This window comes from Schistocerca cancellata, chromosome 8, assembly GCF_023864275.1.
Source record: "Schistocerca cancellata isolate TAMUIC-IGC-003103 chromosome 8, iqSchCanc2.1, whole genome shotgun sequence".
NCBI classification, from domain to species: Eukaryota; Metazoa; Arthropoda; class Insecta; order Orthoptera; family Acrididae; genus Schistocerca; species Schistocerca cancellata.
In genome coordinates, this window is record NC_064633.1 from 291,804,768 (window position 1) to 291,828,972 (window position 24,205).

General features: G+C 42.6%; 1 protein-coding gene across 1 annotated transcript in view; it reads left to right on the top strand.

The window, feature by feature from the left end:
- The window catches only part of LOC126095135 (guanylate cyclase soluble subunit beta-1), a 237,714-nt gene that overhangs the window by 2,852 nt on the left and 210,657 nt on the right, over window positions 1-24,205 (top strand). Inside the window, exon 3 of the mRNA XM_049909854.1 lies at window positions 7,768-7,868. Coding sequence (XP_049765811.1) covers window positions 7,768-7,868 — 101 coding nt within the window. The remainder of the gene's footprint in view (window positions 1-7,767; window positions 7,869-24,205) is intronic.

A 24,205-nucleotide genomic window follows, 5' to 3' on the forward strand; every position in this document is an offset into this window, starting at 1 on the left:
GCCAAATGGAGTGCCGTGACTCATCACTCCACTGTCTAGTGACGTAGCTCTTTACATAATCTCAAGTGTCGATAAGCATTGACTGCAGAAATATGTGACTTATAAGGAGTTGTTCTACCATTGTACCCCACTATTTTTAACTCCCTGTGCACAGTCATTGTGATAGCTGGACTGTTTTTATCACTTTGGAGGTAACAGGATTTCTTCTGCTGATTTTATGAGGTAACTTCATAGCCTCTCTCCGCAATGCGCGTCGGCTCCTCTCCGTATGTACATCTGTTCTCCTGATCTCTGTTCTGTTGCGGTTGTTCCTTTGCGTATTCACTTCACAACCACATCACCAACATTCGACTTGGATAGCTAGAAGGGTTGGAATGTCGCTGATGGATTTCAGGAAGTCATGATCTCTCCTGAGCGACCCATTCTGCTGCTTTTGCGTCTCTACGGACAATACAATACTTCCCGCCTCTTGTGTTATATAATGGTCAATTCTGTATTATATAATTGTGTGGGCATAAATTCGTCTAGATAGTGTGCTCGTTGACATGTCACGAATAATCTTATCACAAACTACCATACATACAGGTAGAGTGTGTATTCTCGAACATGGGTGTGTATGTTGTTCTTAGCGAAAGTTAGTGTAAGTAGTGTGTAAGTCTAGGGACCGATGACCTCAGCAGTTTGGTCCCTTAGGAATTCTCACACATTTTTGTGTCTGTTATGGACACCTTTTTTACTGACTCTTCATTAGTAAGTATGCATCGGATGGTCAGGATTCTATAAACAGATAGTTGTAGGTGTTGTTATCTAGGTCCACACTGTCTCAACATTAACAGTGATTATCTTTCTTACTTGAGAACAAAATTAGATTCATGAAAAACTTAATAGACCAGAAAAAATTATTAAAATGCTGAGGTTGATTTAAATGGCATCCCACATTTAACGTACAATTACGTGATTTAGTGAAGCTAAGATATCACATTAGTCTGATTACACCAATACAGTAGTTACAAGACATGATTTTTTAACGTTTCATGTATAACTTCGTTCGTTATGAAAACAAAAATATCAATGTCTCTTCCCAAGACCAGTTCAAAACTCTATCATCTAAACATGACGGTATCGCAGTTTAGGGCGATAGCGTCAGATAAATATTTTCTTGAAGTTTCATGTTGAAAGAGTGGCATGGCTGTCTTTTAAAACTGTCTATAATACCTTTACAGGTAACCATAGGACAGAACTATCGTGATATTGTAAAGGAAATATAGAGATCCTAACACTTTATGTGATGTAAAATGCCACTTGAGTTTACATTTCTTGAATGATCATTTGGAATTCTTCGCGGATCACTTTCGTGCCGTTATTGAGTAACATGAATGGTTCCACCAGTGCGTTTCGGAAACGGAAAGGCCTTTTCAGGGCAAACTGAGTACCGCCGTGTTGTCCGACTACTGCCGCTCCATCCGTATCGACGGTCCTGAGACGGGAAATCGGGAAGGAAATGTTTTCTCGTGTGATTATTCACTCTTAACAACTCGTATGCTACTTATTTTTCTCATTTATTTGTCTCATTCATTTGTTTACTGACGGATCTTACTGCTGTCTACATTTGGAAGCCCTCCTGCGGAAGCGTGCCGTTTTTCCACATACAATCAACACATACGAGATCGTACTGAAATGTAATGTCTCCGAATTTTTTATGAGATAACTCTTAAGCGTTTTTAAATAAAACAAACCTTACTATCACTCTACACTCGCATTCCTTACATCTACCTATTTGCAGCTTTCTGTCGCTAGAGGGTTCCAAATTGTAGCGTGTAACATAGAGGTACGTACCGTAAGTATGTACGTGCGTGAAAAACAGCACGCTGTAAACGAGTTTCGAATTCGAAGAGTTCGTAGACTCACGGAACACCCTCTCGTTCACAACGACTATGCCAGACCAGACATGAGCGCTACGTCGTCTGCAACAATCGGACGCCTTAAGTTCACTGTCATCGATCAACCCCCCCCCCCCAACCCATAACGTCCTGTCTTGGCCTCATTCGATTTTCATCAGTTTCCAAACCGTAAGGAACTACTTGAAGGAATTTCGAAGTGATAAAATGGTGCAAGAATACGTGATATTGCGGATCCGTCAACAAAGTCAAACATTCTACAGTGTCGCTATCAACGAACTGGTCGCTAGTTGTGAGAAATGTGTTAATCGCCAGGGTGACTATGTTGGTAAATACACTACTGAACATTAAATTTGCTACACCACGAAGATGACGTGCTACAGACGCGAAATTTAACCGACAGGAAGAAGATGCTGTGATATGCAAATGATTAGCTTTTCAGAGTATTCATACAAGGTTGGCGCCGGTGCCGCACCTATAACGTGCTGACATGAGGAACGTTTCCAACCGATTTCTCATACACAAACAGAATCTTAACCTTGGTTTAGCACATGTCAATATCGTGTTCAAAGAGGTACAATATTAAGACATGTCCAGAAATGTACAAATTGTATGTGATTATTATAAACACAGATCGTACATACAATTTTTGGAAATGTCATGGCAGTTTGATTCTGTAAAAAAGATACTGAAATCTGTTAAAACAATAGTAAGCTTCTGAAGATGACAGACTAGTCTGTTGAAACCGGTCAAGCGAAATAAAAATTTCTGTGCAACTAGCGACTCAATTTTGCTCTAAAATACGCTACTGGTCATTACAATTGCTACACCACGAATATGACGTGCTACAGACGCGAAATTTAACCGACAGGAAGAAGATCCTGTGATATGCAAATGATTAGCTTTTCAGAGCATTCACACAAGGTTGGCGCCGGTGGCGACATCTAAAACGTGCTAACACGAGGAAAGTCCAACCGAATTCTCATACACAAACAGCAGTTGACCGGCGTAGCCTGGTGAAACGTTGTTGTGGTGCCTCGTGTAAGGAGGCGAAATGCGTACCATCACGTTTCCGACTTTGATAAAGGGCGGATTGTGGCCTATGGCGATTGCGGTTTATCGTATCGCGACATTGCTGCTCGCGTTAGTCGAGATCCAATGACTGTTAGCAGAATATGGAATCGGTGGGTTCAGGAGGGTAATACGGAACGCCGTGCTGGATCCCATCGGCCCGTGTCACTAGCAGTCGAGATGACATGCATCTTATCCGCATGGCTGTAACGGATCGTGCAGCCACGTCTCGATCCCTGAGTCAACAGATGGTGACGTTTGAAAGACAACAACCATCTGGACGAACAGTTCGACGACGTTTGCAGCAGCATGGACTATCAGCTTGGAAACCATGGCTGCGGTTACTCTTGACGCTGCATCGCAGACAGGAGCGCCTGCGATGGTGTACTCAACGACGAACCTGGGTGCACGAATGGCAAAACGTCATTTTTTTCGGATGAATCCAAGTTCTGTTTACAGCATCATGATGGTCGCATCCGTGTTTGGCGATATCGCGGTGAACGCACATTAGAAGCGTGTATTCGTCATCGCCATACTGGCGTATCACCCGGTGTGATGGTATGGGGTGCCATTGGTTGCACGTGTCGGTCACCTCTTGTTCGCATTGACGGCAATTTGAACAGTGGACGTTACATTTCAGATGTGTTACGACCCGTGGCTCTACCCTTCATTCGATCCCTGCGAAACCCTACATTTCAGCAAGATAATGCACGATCGCATGTTGCAGGTCCTGTACGGGCATTTCTGGATACAGAAAATGTTCGAATGCTGCCCTCGCCAGCACATTCTCGAGATCTCTCAACAACTGAAAACGTCTGGTCAATGGTGGCCGAGCAACTGGCTCGTCACAATACGCCAGTCACTACTCTTGATGAACTGTGGTATCGTGTTGAAGCTGCATGGGCAACTGTACCTGTACACACCATCCAAGCTCTGTTTGACTCAATGCCCAGACGTATCAATTCCGTTATTACGGCCAGAGGTGGTTGTTCTGCGTACTGATTTCTCAGGATCTATGCACCCAAATTGTGTGAAAATGTAATCACATGTCAGTTCTAGTATATTTGTCCAATGAATACCCGTTTATCATCTGCATTTTTTATTGGTGTAGCAATTTTAATGGCCAGTAGTCGTAAATATGTAGACATGAAGAATATAGATGTAGAATATAATTTTTTTCTAAGGAGGATCTAAGAGGATCTACATAAGAAATTCGGAGACGCTGGTTTGCAGTACGCCCTTCTATACTGTATTCGACATAATCGATGTTTTTGGAAAGAGTGCAACTGTGTCATTCATGAGTTCCATAATGCTATACTCCTCTATTTACGGTTTTTCTTATGCTTAGTACGACGCATTTCGTGAATTTATTCTCGTTATCAGGTGTAAATATTTATAGGAGCATCTTTTATGATGTTTGCTTGTGTGCTGCTTTCCAGTATAGACGGAAAATCTATTGATTCTATGGGTACACAACTTTACAGGAATAGTGTTCAGAGTGCGTGCTGTAGGACTTGTTTTGTTAGCAATGTTTGCATCATGATTCGCCAGTAGGCGCCAGTACTGGTACACCGACGAATGGTTGAAACATAAGAAACATTGTGCATTACAGTTGTTGACAGTCAGCAGGGGGCTGGACAAGGTGAGCAGGGTTTTATTCGTAGGGCTGTACTATCAAGACAACAGCAGTAGTGATACTGCTCTTCGGGACCATCGACGCCCTGAATAAATACGGAAAGACCCTCTCTCCTCACTGGGGTTGAAGAAAACGATTCGGACGTTCGAATTAACTGGCAATTTGGGGATTGCTCCTGGAAGAGGACGATGGCCAATTGCGCCACAAATTGTTCAAGATGCTGTTGTTGCCATGGCTGAGAATGCTGCATGCAATGTGTGGCCAACGGCCAACTGCGCCACAAATTATTGAAGAAGGTGTTGTTGCCGTGACTGAAAATGCTGAACGAGGTGCACAGCAGTGCACGAGCTGTATCACGATAACTGAACATTCCATCGTTCACCGACCTAAAAGTTCTGAGAACTGCTGTAAAATATTATCCCTAATGCGGTTCCGTCCTGTCGTGGTTGGGAATGGTTGTCACGCTGAGCAACATTTGCGACCTGCAACATAAACATGGTAAGCAATTGACAAATGTACCCTCTCATGTGGAATTGAAAATGCGTTTCTTTCAGTGGTTTATTCGTTCTTATAAATATTTCCACGAAGTTTCATTGTCCTACGTTCACTCGTTTTTCGTGAGGGCTCTTTCAGTACCGAAAGTTTCATTAAAACGAAAAAGTACATAGCTCTTTAATCGGTAAAAAAACAATATTTTTTGTTAGCGTTATGTGACCATTCGTCCTCCCCTCTGGATATGGAGATGTGAAGTATCAGTATATGTAATGTACTGTAGAATACGCTTAAGATTTTATGTCACGAGTAAGACTATGTGGCTTGGGAAAAAGTCACCGTGGATGAGGAACCGTGTTAGCTATTACGAGAGTGATAAGAGATTCGTCACATACTTAACCGAAGTCTAAGTATCATTGAAAAACAAAAAGCGAATGAATCTTTCTATCAGATTAAAACTGTGTGCTATCGATGGAGTAATTTCCCATGAAAGGCAAAGGTCCCGAGTTCGAGTCTCGGTCCAGCACACAGTTTTAATCTGCCAGGAAATTTCATATCAGCGCACACTTCTCCGTGACGATGCCAATCTTCACACAAGTCAGCACATCCGAGAGGAGCTCACGAAATTCCATTGGACTGTTCTTCTTTATACACCCTAGATCCCGGACCTCGCAACTTCCATCTATTTGGCCCAATGAATGATGTACTCCGCATGAAGCTGTACGTGGATGATATGGAGGTTCTTGATGCTTCAAGAAGTTGGCTTCGAAGACTACCAGTGGAGTGCTACCATGCGGGTATACGGGTCATCCCAGTAATATGGCGTAAGGCCGTCATATTGAACATAGATTATGTTCAAAAATATGGTTTTGTAGCCAAAAGAATAGGGTATAATATGGTGTGCCGCAATCCAGAATAAAACCAACCTGCTTTCAGAAAAAAAGTGTGTAGCATTACTTACTTAACAGCCCTCGTAATTTATTGATGCATTCATCTGGCATGTTTTCAATCAATTGATGCAAAACAACATCTTTGAAGTGTAACACACAGGAACTATAGTGCCAGTGAGAGACTGATGGGAGAGATCGTTTGGCTACAGGGCGCAGAACGCTTTTATAGTAATTTTCACTTTGCCCCCTCGTCTCTTAAGACAAAACTGAATTTTGCAGACGGTCTCTTGCGTGAAATTTAATGTACTTTCAGTTAGTGTAGGGATTCGTGTTGATAACCAATATATCCGTCGAGTTGTAGAGGTGGGAGTGGGCGTTTGTAGCGATTTCGCAAAAGAACTAAAAACATTACGCGCTCTAGTACCGTCACAACGAGTCAGAGAACCAAACTTGTCTACTTTAACAACTTTAATTTGTTATAGTCAACTTCGGAAAGCATAGTTCTCGAGATAATTAAAAAACAGAAGAAGTGGGAAACGTTTGAGTTTTTTTGCGTTTTTCGTCGTGGAGCTAACCTCCGACAACCGACAAGGCACCCAACGTGAAATTCGGATTCAGTACCCCCAAAGACATTTGGAACCGACGAGGAGAAAAACGCCGCAGTTTTGTTATGAGAATGGTTGTTTTGGACACTACTTACAAGCGGCCTCTGTCATTATCAGTTACAGCAAATTTAATGCCTCGGGGAGATGAAGGTACACGATAAGAGTTTTGCCATTATTAAGTAAACTCCCTAGTAATACCAGATTAATATTGTTCATTGATGAATCGCTTTCACTCGTGTCGGTGTGAATTATATCCGTACCTCACATCGGTAGCTCACTGATAAGCTATATGCCTTTGTGGAGACACGATTTCAAAAGAGCTTCTCTGTAAATGTGTCGCGTAGTATGGTAGGCTATCAGCTGAGCTGCCTCTTAAGTTTTCCCGTCGTCTTAGATGGCCCCTCAGGTAAAGTTTTGGAAACGAGCTTCCAGTATAACTGAAGAAGCTCCATTGGCTAAAAGGATACGTACATTCTGTCAGCATGACGGTGCCCCTGAGATTCTAATGGTCAGGGAAAACATCATCTACACCTAAAATTCCACGGAAGATAAATCGGCAGATATGGTCAAGTTTCTTGGCCACCAAAGTACCCGAACCTAACAGCTTTAGATTTCTGCCTTTGGGGATGGTTGAAAGACGAGGTCTGTAAAGAAACAACACTCAGAACAGACGAATTGATGGGGTTATGAACAGTGCTGCCGTCATTAAAAGAACGCCAAGACGACCTCATAAAAGCTGCATTTGGTGTTGTCAAGAGAATTCGGAAGTGCGCTGCGGTTAATGGTAGAATTACGGCAAACCATTTTTAACTTAATCATTTGCGTTCTGTGAGTATTTGTTTACTTGTCATTGTAAGAGTTGTATCTCCTTAACCAATGGACACATATTACATCGAATCCTTTATTAGAATTATTCTATATTACTACGTCCGAAAATATTTGCCTATATATATGTAGAAGTCACTTCAGGCTGCTGTTCTTGGTTTACGAAAGCAGTAGCTTCCTAGTTAAGCTACGAACCCCATACGCATAGTGTGATGCGAAGAAGTTTGTTTACCGATGCCACTATTGTTCTCTGGTGCTAAAAGAAATTGAAAATCTATTTTGCAGTTCGGTTTGTTTCATGTGATCAATTTATCTCCATGGAATATTTCTAAAGATACTTTGTGTTGCAGGAAAAATGCCGACGTGGTGATGGACGGCCAGTTTCTGGTTAGACAGATCTACGAAGACGAGGTGACCTACAACCTCATCGGCGCCGCTGTTGAAGTACTGAGTGAGTTTATGTCAGAAATAAAATCATATACTTTTAGATCTGATATCCGTCACGTTCAACACTTGTTTGGCACTGAGTCTGATGAGCGGGGTGAAGGCCACTATGCTTTTAGTACTTGTAATAGCACTCGTTGTTATATCGAATGGTTGTACTTGCAACAATGCAAATAAATAATTGATAAAAGAATTTGAATTAACCAAATAATTAGAAGGATAACTGCATAAGGTAGTCAGCATAATTACAACGTAGATTTAAAATTGAGCATTGTATTATCAGTGAATGTCACACAAATAATATGATGACCTCACAAAACGTTATTAAAAGCCTGTCTGTCCCCCCCCCCCCCCCCCCCAAGTTGAATAAGGAGAACTACAGCGGATGCAGTTAGGTTTGCGTAACATAGCGAACTATATGGCAGCGTCCTCAATAAATCCAGCTAATTCAGTCGTAATGTCTAAGACAAAATCCTGGCGAAATAGTACAGTAAAATTTATAGTGCGCTACAATTGGCCGCTCACGAAAGTTCAACCCCAGCAAAACACTATCTACGCTCTCCACGTCCAACCTTTCTCCATCGATTGTTGAAGCTTCCAGAAGGCCAGGAGGTGCTCCAGCCTCGATAACTTCACATCTCAAAAATCAGACCACGCTAGTCAGATTCATGAATGATTACAGAATTGTCGATAAAATGATTGTCGACGATTACAGAGATTTCATGACAACACAACGTGTAAAAGCTAATCTCTTCTCAAGCCTTCCAAAAAATTCTAAAACGAATATTATAGCAAAATGAAACATACTGGCAGATTAAAACTATCTGCCAGTACGGGACTCGAACCTGGGCCCTTTGCCCTTCGGAGGCAAATGCTCTGAGGAGTGCATACCACTGCACGGCACACGACTCGTCCTCACAAATTTACTTCCACCGAACCTCAGAGCACACTTTCCAAACTTCTCAGAAGTTCTCCAGCGAAACTTGCGGGACTAAATCTCCTGTTATACAGAATACTGCGGAGACATGGTTGAGACATTAGTGGGATATTTGGAAGGTAGGAGACGATAGGCGGTAGTGTCACCTACACAAGGTATAAAAGAAGAGTGCAATGGCGGGGCTGTCATTTGTACTCAGGTCATTCATGTAGAAAGGTTCCCAGCATAATTATGGCTGCATAAGGAGAATTAACAGACTTTCAACTTGAAAGTGTAGACGGAACTAGACCCATGGGACTACCCATTTTGGAAATCCTTAGGGATTTCAGTATTCCGAGAGACATAGTGTCACGTGCATGCCGATAATACCACATTTCAGGCATTACTTCTCACTACAGACAACACAGTGGCCTAAGGCCTTCACTTAACGACCGAAGGCAGCAGCGTTTACGTAGAGTTGTCATTGATAACAAGCAAGCAACACTGTGTGAAATAATCACAGAAATCAATGTGGTATGTAAGACGAACGTATCGGTCTATGGCAGCAGACGACCGATGCGAACGCCTTTGCTAACAGCACGACATCGCTTGCTGCGCCTCTCCAGGGCTCTTGACTGTATCGGTTGAACCGTGGCCTGGTCAGATGAGTCCCAATTTCAGTTGGTAAGAGCTGATGGTAGGGTTAGAGTGGGGCACAGACCTCACGAAGCCAAGGACCCAGGTTGTCAACAAGGCGCTATACAAGCTGTTCGTGGTCCGTATTGATGTGGCAGGTGTTTGCATGAGCTGGACTGCGTCCTCTGGTCCAAATGAACCGAACATTGATGGTTGTGTTCGCCTACGTGGAGACCGTCTGCAGCTATTCATATACTGGAGGTTCCCAAATAACCATGCAATTTGTATGGACAAAAATGCGCCATGTTACTGAGCCACAATTGTTCGCGACAGATTTGAAGAACAATCTGGACACCCAGCTCTCCCGAAATGAATTCCATCGAACGTTTCTGGGATGTGATCGAAAGATTAGTTCGTGCACCAAATCCTGCGCCGGAAACACTTTCGCAACTGCGGACGGCTGCAGGGGGAGCATGTCTCAGTATATCTGCAGGGGACTTCCAGCGATTTGATAAGTCCAGCTGCTGCACTACGCTGAGCAAAGAAGGTCCGACACGATATTAGGAGGTATCCCTTGACTTTTGTTACCTCAGCGTAAATCTCTGAGGAGGTATCCCAGTGCCGCCATATCAGCCGTAGCAGTCGGTCAAGCCGTGTTTGCTTGTTTGTGCTACAGCCAGTGTTTATAGGTCGTTTGTAATGGGTGTCGACCGGCGTAGCGTCTACTACGCACCTGCGTTACGCGAAACGTTGTAATCTTTATGCTTTCCTAAGTGTGCGGTACAGTATAAATTATGCCGGCCGCGATGGCTGAGCGGTTCTAGGCGCTTCAGTCCGGAACCGCGCGATTGCAGCGGTCGCAGGTTCGAATCCTGCCTCGGGCATGGATGTGTGTTATGTCCTTAGATTAGTTAGGTTTAAGTAGTTCTAAGTTCTAGGGGACTGATGACCTCAGATGTTAAGTCCCATAGTGCTCAGAGCCATTTGAACCATTTAGTATAAATCATAAACAACAATGGAAATATTCCCCCCGGAAGAATATTGTGAAACTGGAATTTGACAGGAACAACGAGCGGCCAACAGCTCTCAAAATCCAGAGAAGGGTAACCACCTATACGAAACTAACTAGAGATCACGTAGACACTGTGCAATTGAATACTAGCGAGTTTAACCAGTCTTTCAAAATTTGCTCTAACTTAGTACACGAGTGCGAGAGAGCCATTCGTGATTTAACATTAGCAACAGAGTCCATCGATACGTTTACCATCAATCCAGCCGAAGTCAACTTGACAAATGCACGTGTGTTTAACATCCGCATCGTGGGCTCTCAGGCATACATTACATACAGGGGGTAGCTGCCAGCGTGCTTCATATGTAATGAAACAGATCTCCTTAACCAAGACTCTCCCAGGTAGAATTTCTTTCCTGAATTCAACCTAACTAAACGAAAACCTTTATTTTCAGATCTCGCAGATGGCAAACAGTGCCACAGCAGCTGAAAGTAATTCAGTTGCTGTTTATGATCCCGGGATAGTTAACAATAAGCCTGAACACAGTGACGACGTTCGAAATGTTTCAGTCGAACGTGTCTCTCCGTCTTAGGGTATACGTGATAAGTCAGGCCGATTTAGAAAGAAGGAAACTGATCCTTTACCTGACAGTGACTCCCATGCCAGTACTGTATCTGAATATACAGCTGCTACTAGTATAGGCGAGGCAACATATGGTAAACAACCAAACCCTCAAAGAGACCTTTCAATCACAATCGAAATCGGACAGTTTACAACAACCAACTCAGAAATGTCTGTGGTGGAGGTCGCTCATGGTGACGCGATGGGCAGTGCTCCGGACTCCACTGGATAATACGTCCACAATGGACGTCAATTTCCTACGGTCAATCGTAAGCGACGTAAGAAAGCACTGAAGTTGGGGAATGTGGGGCCGACCGGAACCAAGCGGAAATCTAGGAAAAAAGAGGCGAAGCCTAATCTCACTCTCAGTCCAAAATCCAAATCCTTGATAATATCAGGAACAACAAGTATATATAGATACGGGAACTAAGAAAAAATAGGTCAAAACCTCGAAAGACATTTATGACCTATCAAAATTACGAAACTTTTACTTTAAACATCAGCATTATATCAACCGACAAGAGGAGGACACGACTTGGGATCACGGAATCACTTCAAATTTTGTATCTTCAGTCGGCCATTAAAACAATATAATCTGCAAGTAGCAAGGTGTACTACTCCGGTAATTCAGAGAAAAAAGCAAGAGAAGTTTTATACGTCTGTCATTTAACTGATGTATCTGTGGGAAGTTTTCGGCCGTTAGAAGTCGTTATGGGGGCGAGCACAAGACGACAGTTCGAATCCTACTAACACTAACTGAAAAACTATATTTCTTTCTTCACTGGCCACATTATTTAATTTATATGACATTTTAGAGGTGACATAATGAAAAACAATCACGTGGATTTTCGTCAAGTTGTAGTGAGTTTCAAATCTTATTTGAAAAAATGGTTCAAATGGCTCTGAGCACTATGGGACTCAACATCTTAGTTCATAAGTCCCCTAGAACTTAGAACTTAAACCTAACTAACCTAAAGACATCACACACACCCATGCCCGAGGCAGCATTCGAACCTGCGACCGTAGCAGTCCCGCGGTTCCGGACTGCAGCGCCAGAACCGCTAGACCACCGCGGCCGGCAAATCTTATTTGACCATTTATTATTTTTAATTAAACTTTCAGTGACGTGAGACAGGGTTGGAAAGCCCAAGTCAAACGTTGATAAACAATGATGTAAATGAAGTTGTTCACAATCTGTAATACAGTAAGTCACAATGTGCCAGGCCACAAGAGCAATGTAGTTACTTGCCGGATGTGTTCTCGACATCACACGTTGCAAGCTGGTATTCGTCACATACACTTGGAAAATACAGACTGAAACGCATCTACTACATGGAATGGATGCAGTTTTCCCGCATTTAAAGGGAATGTCCAGAGTTTCTAAGGGAAAACACACCTCGCTGACATCTCGAAATTTAAATAATGTGACCAGTGACGAAATAAAAAAAAATATTAAAGTTTGAGTGGGAGTCGATCCTTCGCTTCATACATATTAGTCTTACGAAGCACGAACGCTGATCACGTGACTATCATGAACTCTGAACGTGAGGCACCTACGGACAGATGCATAAGACACGTAATAGACGCGTAAAATTTCCCTTGCAATTTTCTCGGAATTGCCAGAGTTGTCCACCTTACTACTTGCACATTATTCTGTTTTAATTGCCTACGAAAGATGTACAAAGTGTGAAGTAAACCTGTGATTCCAACGTCATTACCTCCCCTTGTAAGTGCAAACTGATCTGTCTCCAACGGTTCTTATAAGCGGATGTAATAGATATAGCAGTGAGTTTCCTTTAATTTATGTCTATTCTGAAATCGATTGGTCGGTTGATCTGAGAGAGGGGACCAAACAGCGAGGTCATCGGTCGCGTCGGATTAGGGAAGGATGGGCAAGGAAGTCGGCCGTGCCCTTCCAAAGGAACCATCCCGGTATTTCTCTGAAGCGATTTAGGTAAATCACGGAAAACCTAAATCAGGATTGCCCGACGCTGGTCTGAAGTATCGTCCTGCCGAATCCGAGTCCAGTGAGCTAACCACTGCACCACCTCTCTCGGTCCTGACCTGAAGTAGCCTATTTTGTCACAGAAAGATTTTTCCAAATCTAAAAAGGGTCTGTAAATACATAATTACACAGTCCAGCAACATCAGTTTGACCACCACCCATGTTCGACGTCAACTTGCAATAACCACTCACAAACGGCATCTGGCAGCACTAGCAGTGCAGGGTGTTTAAAGGGTATCTTTAGGAAGCGGAAAAACAGGTCAGTCTTTTTCGCAATTCGGAAAATGAACGATTTATCGAACGTCCAAGGCTTTCGGGAACAGGTGGAACAATTTTCATAATGGCTAAGTTTTTAAACAGTTTGCATAGCACCGTGGTTAAAGTATACTGTGTATGGCAAAATGGCGCTACGCAAAACCGGCAACGAGGCAACTGTGGTACACCACGGGCCGTAGTCGACGACGGTTACTGGTATGCGCACAGACGAATAGACGTGCGACTGTTGAGCAGCTGATCTCCCAGATGAACCAAGGGGCTACCACAATGTATCCTCAATGACAGCTCAGCGATCGTTGCTGCATACGGGCCTCCACAGCAGGCGTCTTGTTCATGCGCACACACTGACTGCTGTTCATCGGCGATGAAGGCTGCAACTTGCACGCCAATGCTGCAGTTGGACGTCCTCTAAGTGACGACAGGTGACCTTTTCAGGAGAATCACCCTGGAACAACCTTCAGAGCGTTCCAGGCCCAATGAGGGAGCGTTATAGTCTGAGAAATGTTTTCGTTTCTTTGCCTGGGTGACCTGGTCTTTCTATAAGGTATAATGTATCAACATAAACATGTTTCTATCCTTGGGGGATCATGTCCACCACTACATGCTGTTTACTTCTCCTCGGCACGACGGCATCTATCAGTGGGATAATGCAACCTATCACCCAGTTCGCTGTCTACGTGCGTGTCTCGAATGGCACCACGATGAGTTTACTGTACGCTCCGGATATACACAATATCGAGAATCTGTGGGGCCACCACGATAGGGCTGTTCGCACAATGAATCCTCAATCGAGAAACTAAGACGGCCTCTGTGACCGAGCGGTTCTAGGCACTTCAGTCCGGAGCATGCCTCTGGCATGGATGTGTGTGACGTCCTTAGGCTCGTTAGGTTTAAGTAGTTCTAAGTTCTAGGGGACTGATGACCTCAGTGTCAAGTCAGTGTCAAGTCCCATAGTGCTCAGAACTTGAACCATTTCAGAAACTAAAGCAGCTACCCATGGCACCGGCGTCCGCATGGCTCCACATCACTGTCGCTACCTTCCAGAAGCTCACTGACTCTCTTAGCAGCAGTCTAAACTAAACTCCTCCCGAACAGACCATGAAGGCCCAACTGTACCGACCGGTCGCCGTGTCATCCTCAGCTCCATAGGCGTCACTCGATGAAGATATGGAGGGGCATGTGGTCAGCAAACCACTCTCCCGGCCGTATGTCAGTTTCCGAGGCTGGAGCCGCTACTTCTCAATCAAGTAGCTCCTCAGTTTGCCTCACAAGAGCTCAGTGCACCCCGCTTGCCAACAGCGCTCGGCAGATCGGATGGTCACCCATCCAACTGCTAGCCCAGCCCGACAGCGCTTAATTTCGGGGATACCACTGCGGCAAGACCGTTGGCCTCTTAGCAGCAGTCCGCGCTGCAAAAGGTGGTTCTTCTGTGACGGGACTAAGTGTAATGAACACATACTAGCAAAACACCCATTTGTGTTGTTAATGTGTAGTTATCGGCTGCTTAGCGGATTAAGTACCCCGAAACCACATCTCTCAAAGCACATTTTTAGGCCAGTCTTTTTACGATACTTCGAGTTGTGGTATGGGGCGTGGGGTAGTGGCTGTATAAATCCAAATAAGAGTAAACCAGACATATACTTGTGCGCAAAGCCAGGCAAGAGGTGCTTCGCGACGTCGCGATGGCGCGCTCTTGCGAGACGCAGCACAACATAGGTATTGACAATGACGGAACGTAAGCGATATTTAAGGATTTTTTCTATGCTGCTCGGCGTAGACAGAGCCGAGTCTTTGGTCTCCCACACTATCTGTGGCGCACAGATAGACGGGTGAATCCTGCGAGCGATGGCTGTGGATTTCGCGAATTGAACAGCAAGCAAGAAGCAAAGTGCAGAGCGTGGCGAAATTTACAAACAGTCCAAGGAGTTATCCGAATCGAAATACGTGAACACATCCGCTGTCCGCCACACTGCTATCGATAGCGCGTACCGAGCCTCATACGAAAACTGCCGGTCAAGTGCGGCACCACGGTATTTACGGGCATTGCAAATGGCTCTGAGCACTATGCGACTCAACTTCTGAGGTCATCAGTCGCCTAGAGCTTAGAACTAATTAAACCTAACTAACGACATCACACACATCCATGCCCGAGGCAGGATGCGAACCTGCGACCGTAGCGGTCGCCCGGTTCCAGACTGTAGCGTCTAGAACCGCACGGCCACTCCGGCCGGCACGGACATTGCAACGTCATTGGACGAGCCCACGTGACGTGCACTCGGCGGGAACTGGCTAAGGCCTTGGTATGAAGCCCAAGTGTATCTGACCTTTCCTCCACAGCGATACTCAGGCTGGCTGGGGAACGAATCTGAATCACTGTTGTACACTAAATAACCAATAGAAAATAAAGAAGCCCTGCTATTGAGCTTATACCAACAGATTCATATATCAGGGATGATGGCTTCAAATCCACCTCTTTTCACTTTATTCGTCCAATCTGAAGTCATGCATCATCGCTAAAGACCTGTTTCTCGACCCGACGTTATAATGCAGTACTTTTTATCATTATGTCAAACCATTTTAAACGTTTTTCAAATTTTCAGAAGATTAACTTTGAATTTGGGTGTCTGAATGGTGTCCAAAAGGAACGTGTTCACGGCACCTTCACCAAAGAAGAAACAGTAGAATATAACTGTGACACACTCTATACAGCAAGACAAAAATGCTTCCCACAAGTCTAATGTTCCAGAGCCACGGGAACCAGTTTATGAACATCACTTCTCTACTATACCGCGTAAATATCAAACTTTGCATTGTTTGTATTTAGGTAGCAGTGATTTTAAATCACACTATCCAATTGGCTGTTTTTCGGATGATATTGGCTGGAGGAAATAAACAGAAGGATGCCCCAGTATGTCGCTGGAAACATTAATGTTACCCCTAAATTCATTATTCTGTTTACATATTTAGTTATTTTACTATAAATGATTTTAGAAATGACTAGCACTGGGTATTCTTTAGTATTATATAAGCGTCAGTCATTTTCTTCAGTCATCAGATCTGTCGAATACTTTGCTGCCACACACCTCTTTCTAAACTGTGCTACACACAATGTTCTCCATTACTTCTTTTGCGTACTCAAAACAAGTTCTTACTTGTTAACGCATAAATCTAAGTCCCATTAATAGGCCTACGTGGTGGTAACGGTTCATCATACACTTTTCCCACGCCTACTCAATCCAGAACAACTTCATTGTCTACATCAACTTTCATCTTACTTTTCTTCAACCTTTCGTAGAAACAAATTAGAAACACTCCCTCGACTGCGGCAGTGTAATCTGATATTATCTCAGACTTTCTCTGCAGTCTTCCTTCCTAAGTAAAAAAAAATTTTCACTCTCTTCTTAAACTTCTCTGGATTTTAAACAAAACATGGTTCAATAAATGCTGCAATGCAAACACTCTTTATTTAAAACATGCGAGTAGCTAATTTCGACCACAAGCCATGTTTGAGCACGCGAAATAAAACCAATTTGGAAGAGCACTGCACTGTCTGCCAACATCTTCATGTGTAAATAAAACATTACACAGCTCGCTGTAACTCAACCATATTACAGCGCAACAGATCTACTTACATGCGTGATGTCAAGTATTACTTAGTGAAATTATCGGATTCTTTTGCCTCACGCACACACAAAACTAGACTTCATATTTCACAATTGCATTAAGACTGAATCCACATCACAAACGTTACATTACGTGTCACGTATTTGTACCCTACACTGAGGCGACGGAAGTCGTGGAACACCTCCTAATATCAAGTCGTACATTCTTTTTCCTGGCGTAGAGCAGCAGCTCGACGTGACGATAGACACAACAAGTGGTTGGAAGTCACGAGCAGAAATACTAAGCCAAGCTGCCTCAATAGCCATCCATATTTCCAGAAGTGTTACCACTTCAGGATTTTTGTACGTGAAATCACCTTTCGATTATGTCCCATAAATGTTCGATGGGTTCGTGTCGGGCGATCTGTGTGGCCAAATCAGTCGCTCGAATTGTCCAGAGTCTTCTTCAAACCAATCGCGATCCGTTGTGGCAGGGTGACATGGTAAATCGTTGTTTGGAAACATGATGTCCATGAAAGGCTGCAGGAGGTCTTCAAGTAGCCGCATGTAACCATTTCTCATCAATGATCGGTTCATTTCGACCAGAGGACCCAGTCCATTCCACTATTCCACTTAAATACAGACCACACCATTATGAAGCTACCACCAACTTGCACAGTGTCATATTGACATCTTGGGTCCATGGTTTCGTAGAGCCGTCATCAGCTCTTACTAACTGAAACCGGGACTCATCTAACCAGACCACGGTTTTCGAGTCGTCTCGGAATCAACCGAAATGGTCACGAGCCCAGGAGAGGCGCAGCAGGCGATGTCATGCTGTTAGCAAAAGCACCCACGTCACTCGTCTGCAACCACAGCCCATGAACACTGTCCTGGTGGATACATTCGTCGTAAGTCCCACGTCGATTTATGCGCTTATTTTAGGCATAATCGCTTGTCTGTTAGCGCTGACAACTCCGCGCAACCAGCGAGCGAGGTGGCGCAGTGGTTAGCACACTGGACTCGCATTCGGGAGGACGACGGTTCAAACCCGCGTCCGGCCATCCTGATTTAGGTTTTCCGTGATTTACCTAAATCGCTTCAAGCAAATGCCGGGATGGTTCCTTTGAAAGGGGGCGGCAGATTTCCTTCCCCATCCATCCCCAGTTCTATGGGACTGATCACCTCACTGATTGGTCCCCTCACTCCAAACCAATCAACCAATCTGCTCAACAACCGCTGCTCTCGGTTGTTAAGTGAAGGACGTCGGCGACTTCGTTGTCCGTGGTGAGAGGTAATGCCTGAAATGTGGTATTCTTGGCACACTGTGGACACTTTGGGTCTCAGAATATTAATTTCTCTAACGATTTGCAAAATAGAATATCCCATTTGCCTCCCTCTATCATTCCGCGTTCTAACCCTGTTAATTTTCATAGTGCTGCCATAATCACGTCGGAAATATTTCCATATAAATCACCTGAGCTCAATGACAGCTTCGACAATGCACTGCCCTTTCATACCTTGTCTACGCGATTCTACCGCCATCTGTAAATGAGTATATTGCTATCACATGCCTTTTGTCACCTCAGTATAAGTACTGCAGCTTTACACCCAACAACAGCTGTTATGATACTGTCAAAGTTGCACTTACATCCAAACCATCGTCAGCTACGTGCGAGTACTGTTCGAAAGCTATCCGATCTTTTGTTGTTGTTGAAGCCAACAATGGTATGGGGGCGCGAGCGCTCTCTCTATGTTTGTTGGCATTCGTAGTGCGTATGCTTGTTTTTTTTTTTCCACGGCGGCGGGAACACTAGTAGCCGGCTAGCCGTTGACAAGTCAACATCTGTTAAGTGGTAGTCATCGTAATTAATCAGTGAAGAGTCAAGCTCGTTCAGGAAAGCCCACAGCACTCGCAAATGGGGTTGTAATTGATCACATAAGTACCCTGGTTATGCAGGCAGACAAATCACGATCAGAGAAGTTGAAGACGAGATTAAAATTGGTATTGGATCCATTCATTCCATTTTAACGGAACGTATCGATTTTACGAGGACCTCAGAAAAAATTGTGCCTAAGTTGCTAACAACTGAGTAGAGACAACTTGGTTCGCAGATCGCACGGTGGACAGTAATCCTTGCTTTGTTATTACAATGACTCTTCTAGTCAACGTAACGGAAGTATCAATCATCGCCGAGCGAGGCAGGTCCACAGCAGTGTGAAAGTCATGCTGATCGTCTATCTTTGACTCCAATGGCGTGGCCCACAACAAGTACGCATCAGAAGGTAGTAATGTCAATTAGGAGCACTACCAAGAGGTTCTGTGTCACCTTTGTGAAACAAATACTCAGAGGGGGGGGGGGGGAGGCAATTACGACCTGTATTATGGGTGATCAAACAGTTCTCATCGGAAACGCTGCAGTACAAAACGATCATCGTCTTTCAAGGTTTCCTCAGGTTCAAAATGGTTCAAATGGCTCTGAGCACTATAGGATTTAACTTCTGAGGTCATCAGTCCCCTAGAACTTAGAACTACTTCAACCTAACTAACCTAAGGACATCACACACAACCATGCCCGAGGCAGGATTCGAACCTGCGACCGTTGCGGTCGCGCGGTTCCACACTGTAGCGCCTAGAACCTGCTCGGCCTCCCCGGCCGGCGGTTTCCTCAGAGACCGCCCATTAATAAATGTTGCTTTTATAAGCCGTCTAAGGTGTAACCTAGATCTCACCTAATGCAAGAGAACCAACGGATTTGCTCAATTTGTTTCGTCTTGACGAAGTGTATAACGTTTAACGTTTGACCCCGCATTGTAAGATAGTTGAAGTACGATACTTGGTTATTACACACTTTTCCTTCAATAATGCGATGCGTTATCGTGTATTTTTATTTAATATATAATACATATACATGAATTTCATATGGTTATTTTGGCATCTTCATGCGTCCAGTAATGTGTTCTGCAATGAATGTTGATAATATTCAGACACCTTCTCTTTTTGGTACCTACTAACACTACTTTCGAAAAACGAGGATATTTTTTCTGGTTAGCCATAAATAACATAATTTTAAAATATTTATGAAATTTTTATTTTCTATGAATTACCCTTCTGTATGAAATGTCAACAGGTTGGTCTTTGCGGGTCTGTACGTCGTCTTCTGTCACTGTTGACCTACGATATAGTGCATCGTTACGTTTGGCACGTCAGCAACTAATAGACTGTTCTCCTTAAAATACTCGTATTTTATGAAATTTGTATTTATTTCATATATTACTCTTAATGTACTACGTAAAATATTCATTAAGTTTCTTTGTGTGCCCTTAAGCAGTCCTAAGTCGTTGATTACCTCAATTAAGTGTAGCACGCCAGCAATATATGCAATGTGCCTTTCACGTTGCTATGGGTTGCTGTTCAGTTTTGGATGTAAGACTGTCTTTGATAACAACATAATAAATGTTGTTAGCTGTCAAGCAACAGTATTTACTGTACAGTTACGAATAAGAGGTATGTGATGTAAAGTTTTGTTGTGGATTCAGTCCTAATGTAATTATCGAATATGACTTCCGGTTTTGTATGAGGAAGTGCGGCGCTGTTCCTTTCGTCCCATTACCTGCACCTGCCTGTGAACTCGCCCCAGCAGATCGCTGGTAGGAAAGCCGAGCAGAAACATACCGTACTGCAACTCGAACCAGACTGCATACAACGTAATTATTCCAAGAATCGCGAAAAGGTCTTAATTTTGAATGAAAGGTGGAAATACTGGCAAAACAACCTTGACACTGTACACATTTACTGCCAAGCCCGTGCTAATCGTAACACAGTCATGAACAAACCCTTTCATTCACGTTAGCAAGTTTATGGTAACGTATGTCCCGAAATCTGAACAGCTACTAACCACGAATTGTTCTTAAATCAAAATGATCGCCATACTATTAAGTTTATCGGTTTCTAATGCACTCAAGTTTTTACTCACCAATCTGCTCAATATGCCACGCGGAATTACTGTCTTTTCTCATACACAAAATTACTTTAAAATCCGTACTTTCTAAAAAAACACACACACACACAGGAATAAATACGCCTTCAGTTTAAAACACTTTTGAAACGTGTAGCACAACTAAAATCGGCAAGTCATAACTTCCTTCGGAATTCATACTACACACGACCATACGATTGAAAGGTTGGGCTCTGACTACTTAGACTGCTGTATGCATTTATATCTCCAAGAGAAAAGATGCACGAAGAATACACCGTTCTTATTGGTCAATTTTCTTTAAGGCCATCGACTAACCAATCAACAACTAACACACTTTCTAACTGTACTTTTTCCCGAAATAAATATTTAACATTCTGATAGTTTGTTTATACTTTAAGTGATTAACTATTTTCACTTGCTCTCTAATTAGCTTACCCTCTTACCATAGACTTCCTTAACATAATATGACATAAAATTCCCCATCGTACGTCGTTCATCAGTAGAACAATGATCTACATATTTATTTAAGACCACATTCAAGCATCATTCACACTACTAAAAGCATATACAGAACTGTACAAACATATAAAAACAAAAAAGCGTTAAAAATAAGCAGAACAATTCACAAAAACATTATCTTGACCTCTTTCTTGAATGTCTCTGTGCACTACTGTCGTCTAGCAGATGAAAATTAGAACTACATACTCGACAGGACCCACTTCAGACCATCTGTCACTGTGCCTGAATGCGTCATTCTCCCAATACACAGGCTCTACACAGGAGTGATATATGACACCACACCTCACACCCCCTATGATTATTAAGTTTCTTTGCAAAAATTTTAGAATTATACAAATTACCAATCCTGGCTTCAAATTTTAAATCTTTCAAGAAATTCTAATTCTTATGAACTAAAACTAAAAATTTCTTGCTCCAAACTTGGCAGTCTACACTAACCTAGCCTGTTTTCTTAATTTCTTTATGAAAAATCATTTCATACTTGACAAACTGACGCAAATTTTCAAAACAAATTTTCAACATTTTAATAAGTTTTTCAACATTTTCAAATTCATGTTTCATGAAAGTCTTTTGAAGTTAACTTCTTGTTCACTTTTGTTTATTTAAAAGGACTGCTATATGTGTCCTTCCATTTAATAATGGTATTTTATCCTACCTTAGCACCAGCACATCACTATCATCTTTTCTTCACATATATTTCCCTGGGTTTTTACTATGGCACCTTTGCACTGTAGCATCCATAATATTCCTCCATTCTCCACATATCTGTCCTTCCATGGTTTACATGCAACGTTGTCCCTGAAACCATACTTCTGTCTAAAACTACTTTCTTAACAAACCCAATCACTTATTATTACAATAAATTATTTACAAATTTCATATTTTGTTTAACTTGACTCCAAATGAAAGTAAATTAACAGAGTGTTGCTTCTTTATTTTGCTTTAGTCAGCAAGATCAAATCTACAAGAAAATTTTTTCAAGAATTCATTAATGAAATTTTCATAAAACTAGTTGCTATTGAAAACAAAACTTAACCTTTTTCTTTACTTTAACTCAACCTGAGAACATTTAATTGTGCAAAACACATTTCACACAAAGCAATTATTTATAAACATTTTATAATACATGGTTACCACTTGTCTTTTGCACCACTTATTCTTCATATTTTTTACCATTATTGATCAGAAATCCAAATTTTTATTTACTATGTATATATAATCTGTCCACCCCCAGTTGCTGAGTGGTCAGCGCGACTGAATGTCAATCCTAAGGGCCCTGGTTCGATTCCCAGATGGGTTCAGAGATTTTGTTCGCTCAAGGACTGGGTGTTGTGTTGTCCTAATCATAATCATTTCATCCCCATCGACGCGCAAGTTGCCAAAGTGGCGTCAAATCGAAAGACTTCCACCCAGTGAACGGTCTACCCGATGGGAGGCCCTAGTCACATGACATTCATTCATTCAATATAATCTCCACATTCATTCATATGCCTTTAATAATAAATGTTATTCAGCTTTATCCAGGCATATGTTTCGTCATATTTGTTAAACTTCCTTTAACTATGTGATCACTCTATATCCCTTTTCATCATTACAACACGCCCTTTCCTGACCACTACACTTCAGTGTTCATCATCATGATAGATTCAGCTCACAATGACAGAAGAGGAAGATTGACAATACGAAAAGAAACTGAAGTAGCATTGTCAATAACTCGAGCACCTGGTGTTCGTCAAACACCTAGCATTGCATAGGCTGCATTGCCATCTCAGGCCTTCAAGCTTAGCTCAGATCTAACTCTAGACTAATGTATCTATTCAGTTCTACTTTTTCTTGTACATCTTCATTTCCTCAGGGTCCAACCCCCACATCATCCTGATACTCATTGTAGTCCTCTAAATCTTCCATATTTCTACAATACCTAATTGGTATACTGGCTACTTCCTCCTTGGTCAAACTATTTTTTTAAAAAAAATGGTAGAACCACATCTTTCCCATTTATTTCAAAAATCACTAAATTTTCATTGAAATTTAATCTACCTTTTATACATAGATCAGGGATTGTAAGAAAGTTATGGAATACTTGTGCAACATTTATTTTTACTGGGAACGGTACTCATGTTTATCAGATTTTTTTTAACTTTTCCTGTAGCTACAGTTATCTGCACCCCATTACTGGCATTATTACAAGTTCATTTCTATTTGGCAACGATTGCAACCAACTCTTACTCACTGCACATAAATCACTGTCACTATCTGCTTAACACTGTACTTCCTCGTTGTCACACATGCAGACTAATTACTGACTGACTCAACACTTTTCTTTCATGCTAGTGTCAGAACCCTCCTCCAACAAAACTTTCACAAGCTCCCTTCTATGGAGACCGTCCCTGTTTCCAGAAATTACGAAGATTTTTGCAGAATTACCTTCATCATTTTTCTCCCCCATACTACCTATTCTGTCCACTAATGACAGCTCAAAATTTTTTCTGGCATTTCGCCATTCTCCCTTTCCTCTGTCTCTTCCTTTTTTCCACAATTAATTGACTGACCCCCATTTTGATTACCATTTTCCTGCCGCTCCCTTGTAGCCTCGCAAATGGCGTCATTTATAGATGCTAATATTTCTTCTAGACTGACATCACTAATTCTGCAGATTCTGTACTTTCTCCTTCCCCAGAAGATGACTCGAATCAATTTGGTTCTAAAGATTTTCTGGCAATCCGGTTCTGTCACATTTTCCGCTATTACAAGTACACCACCCATTTCGTCTGCAATA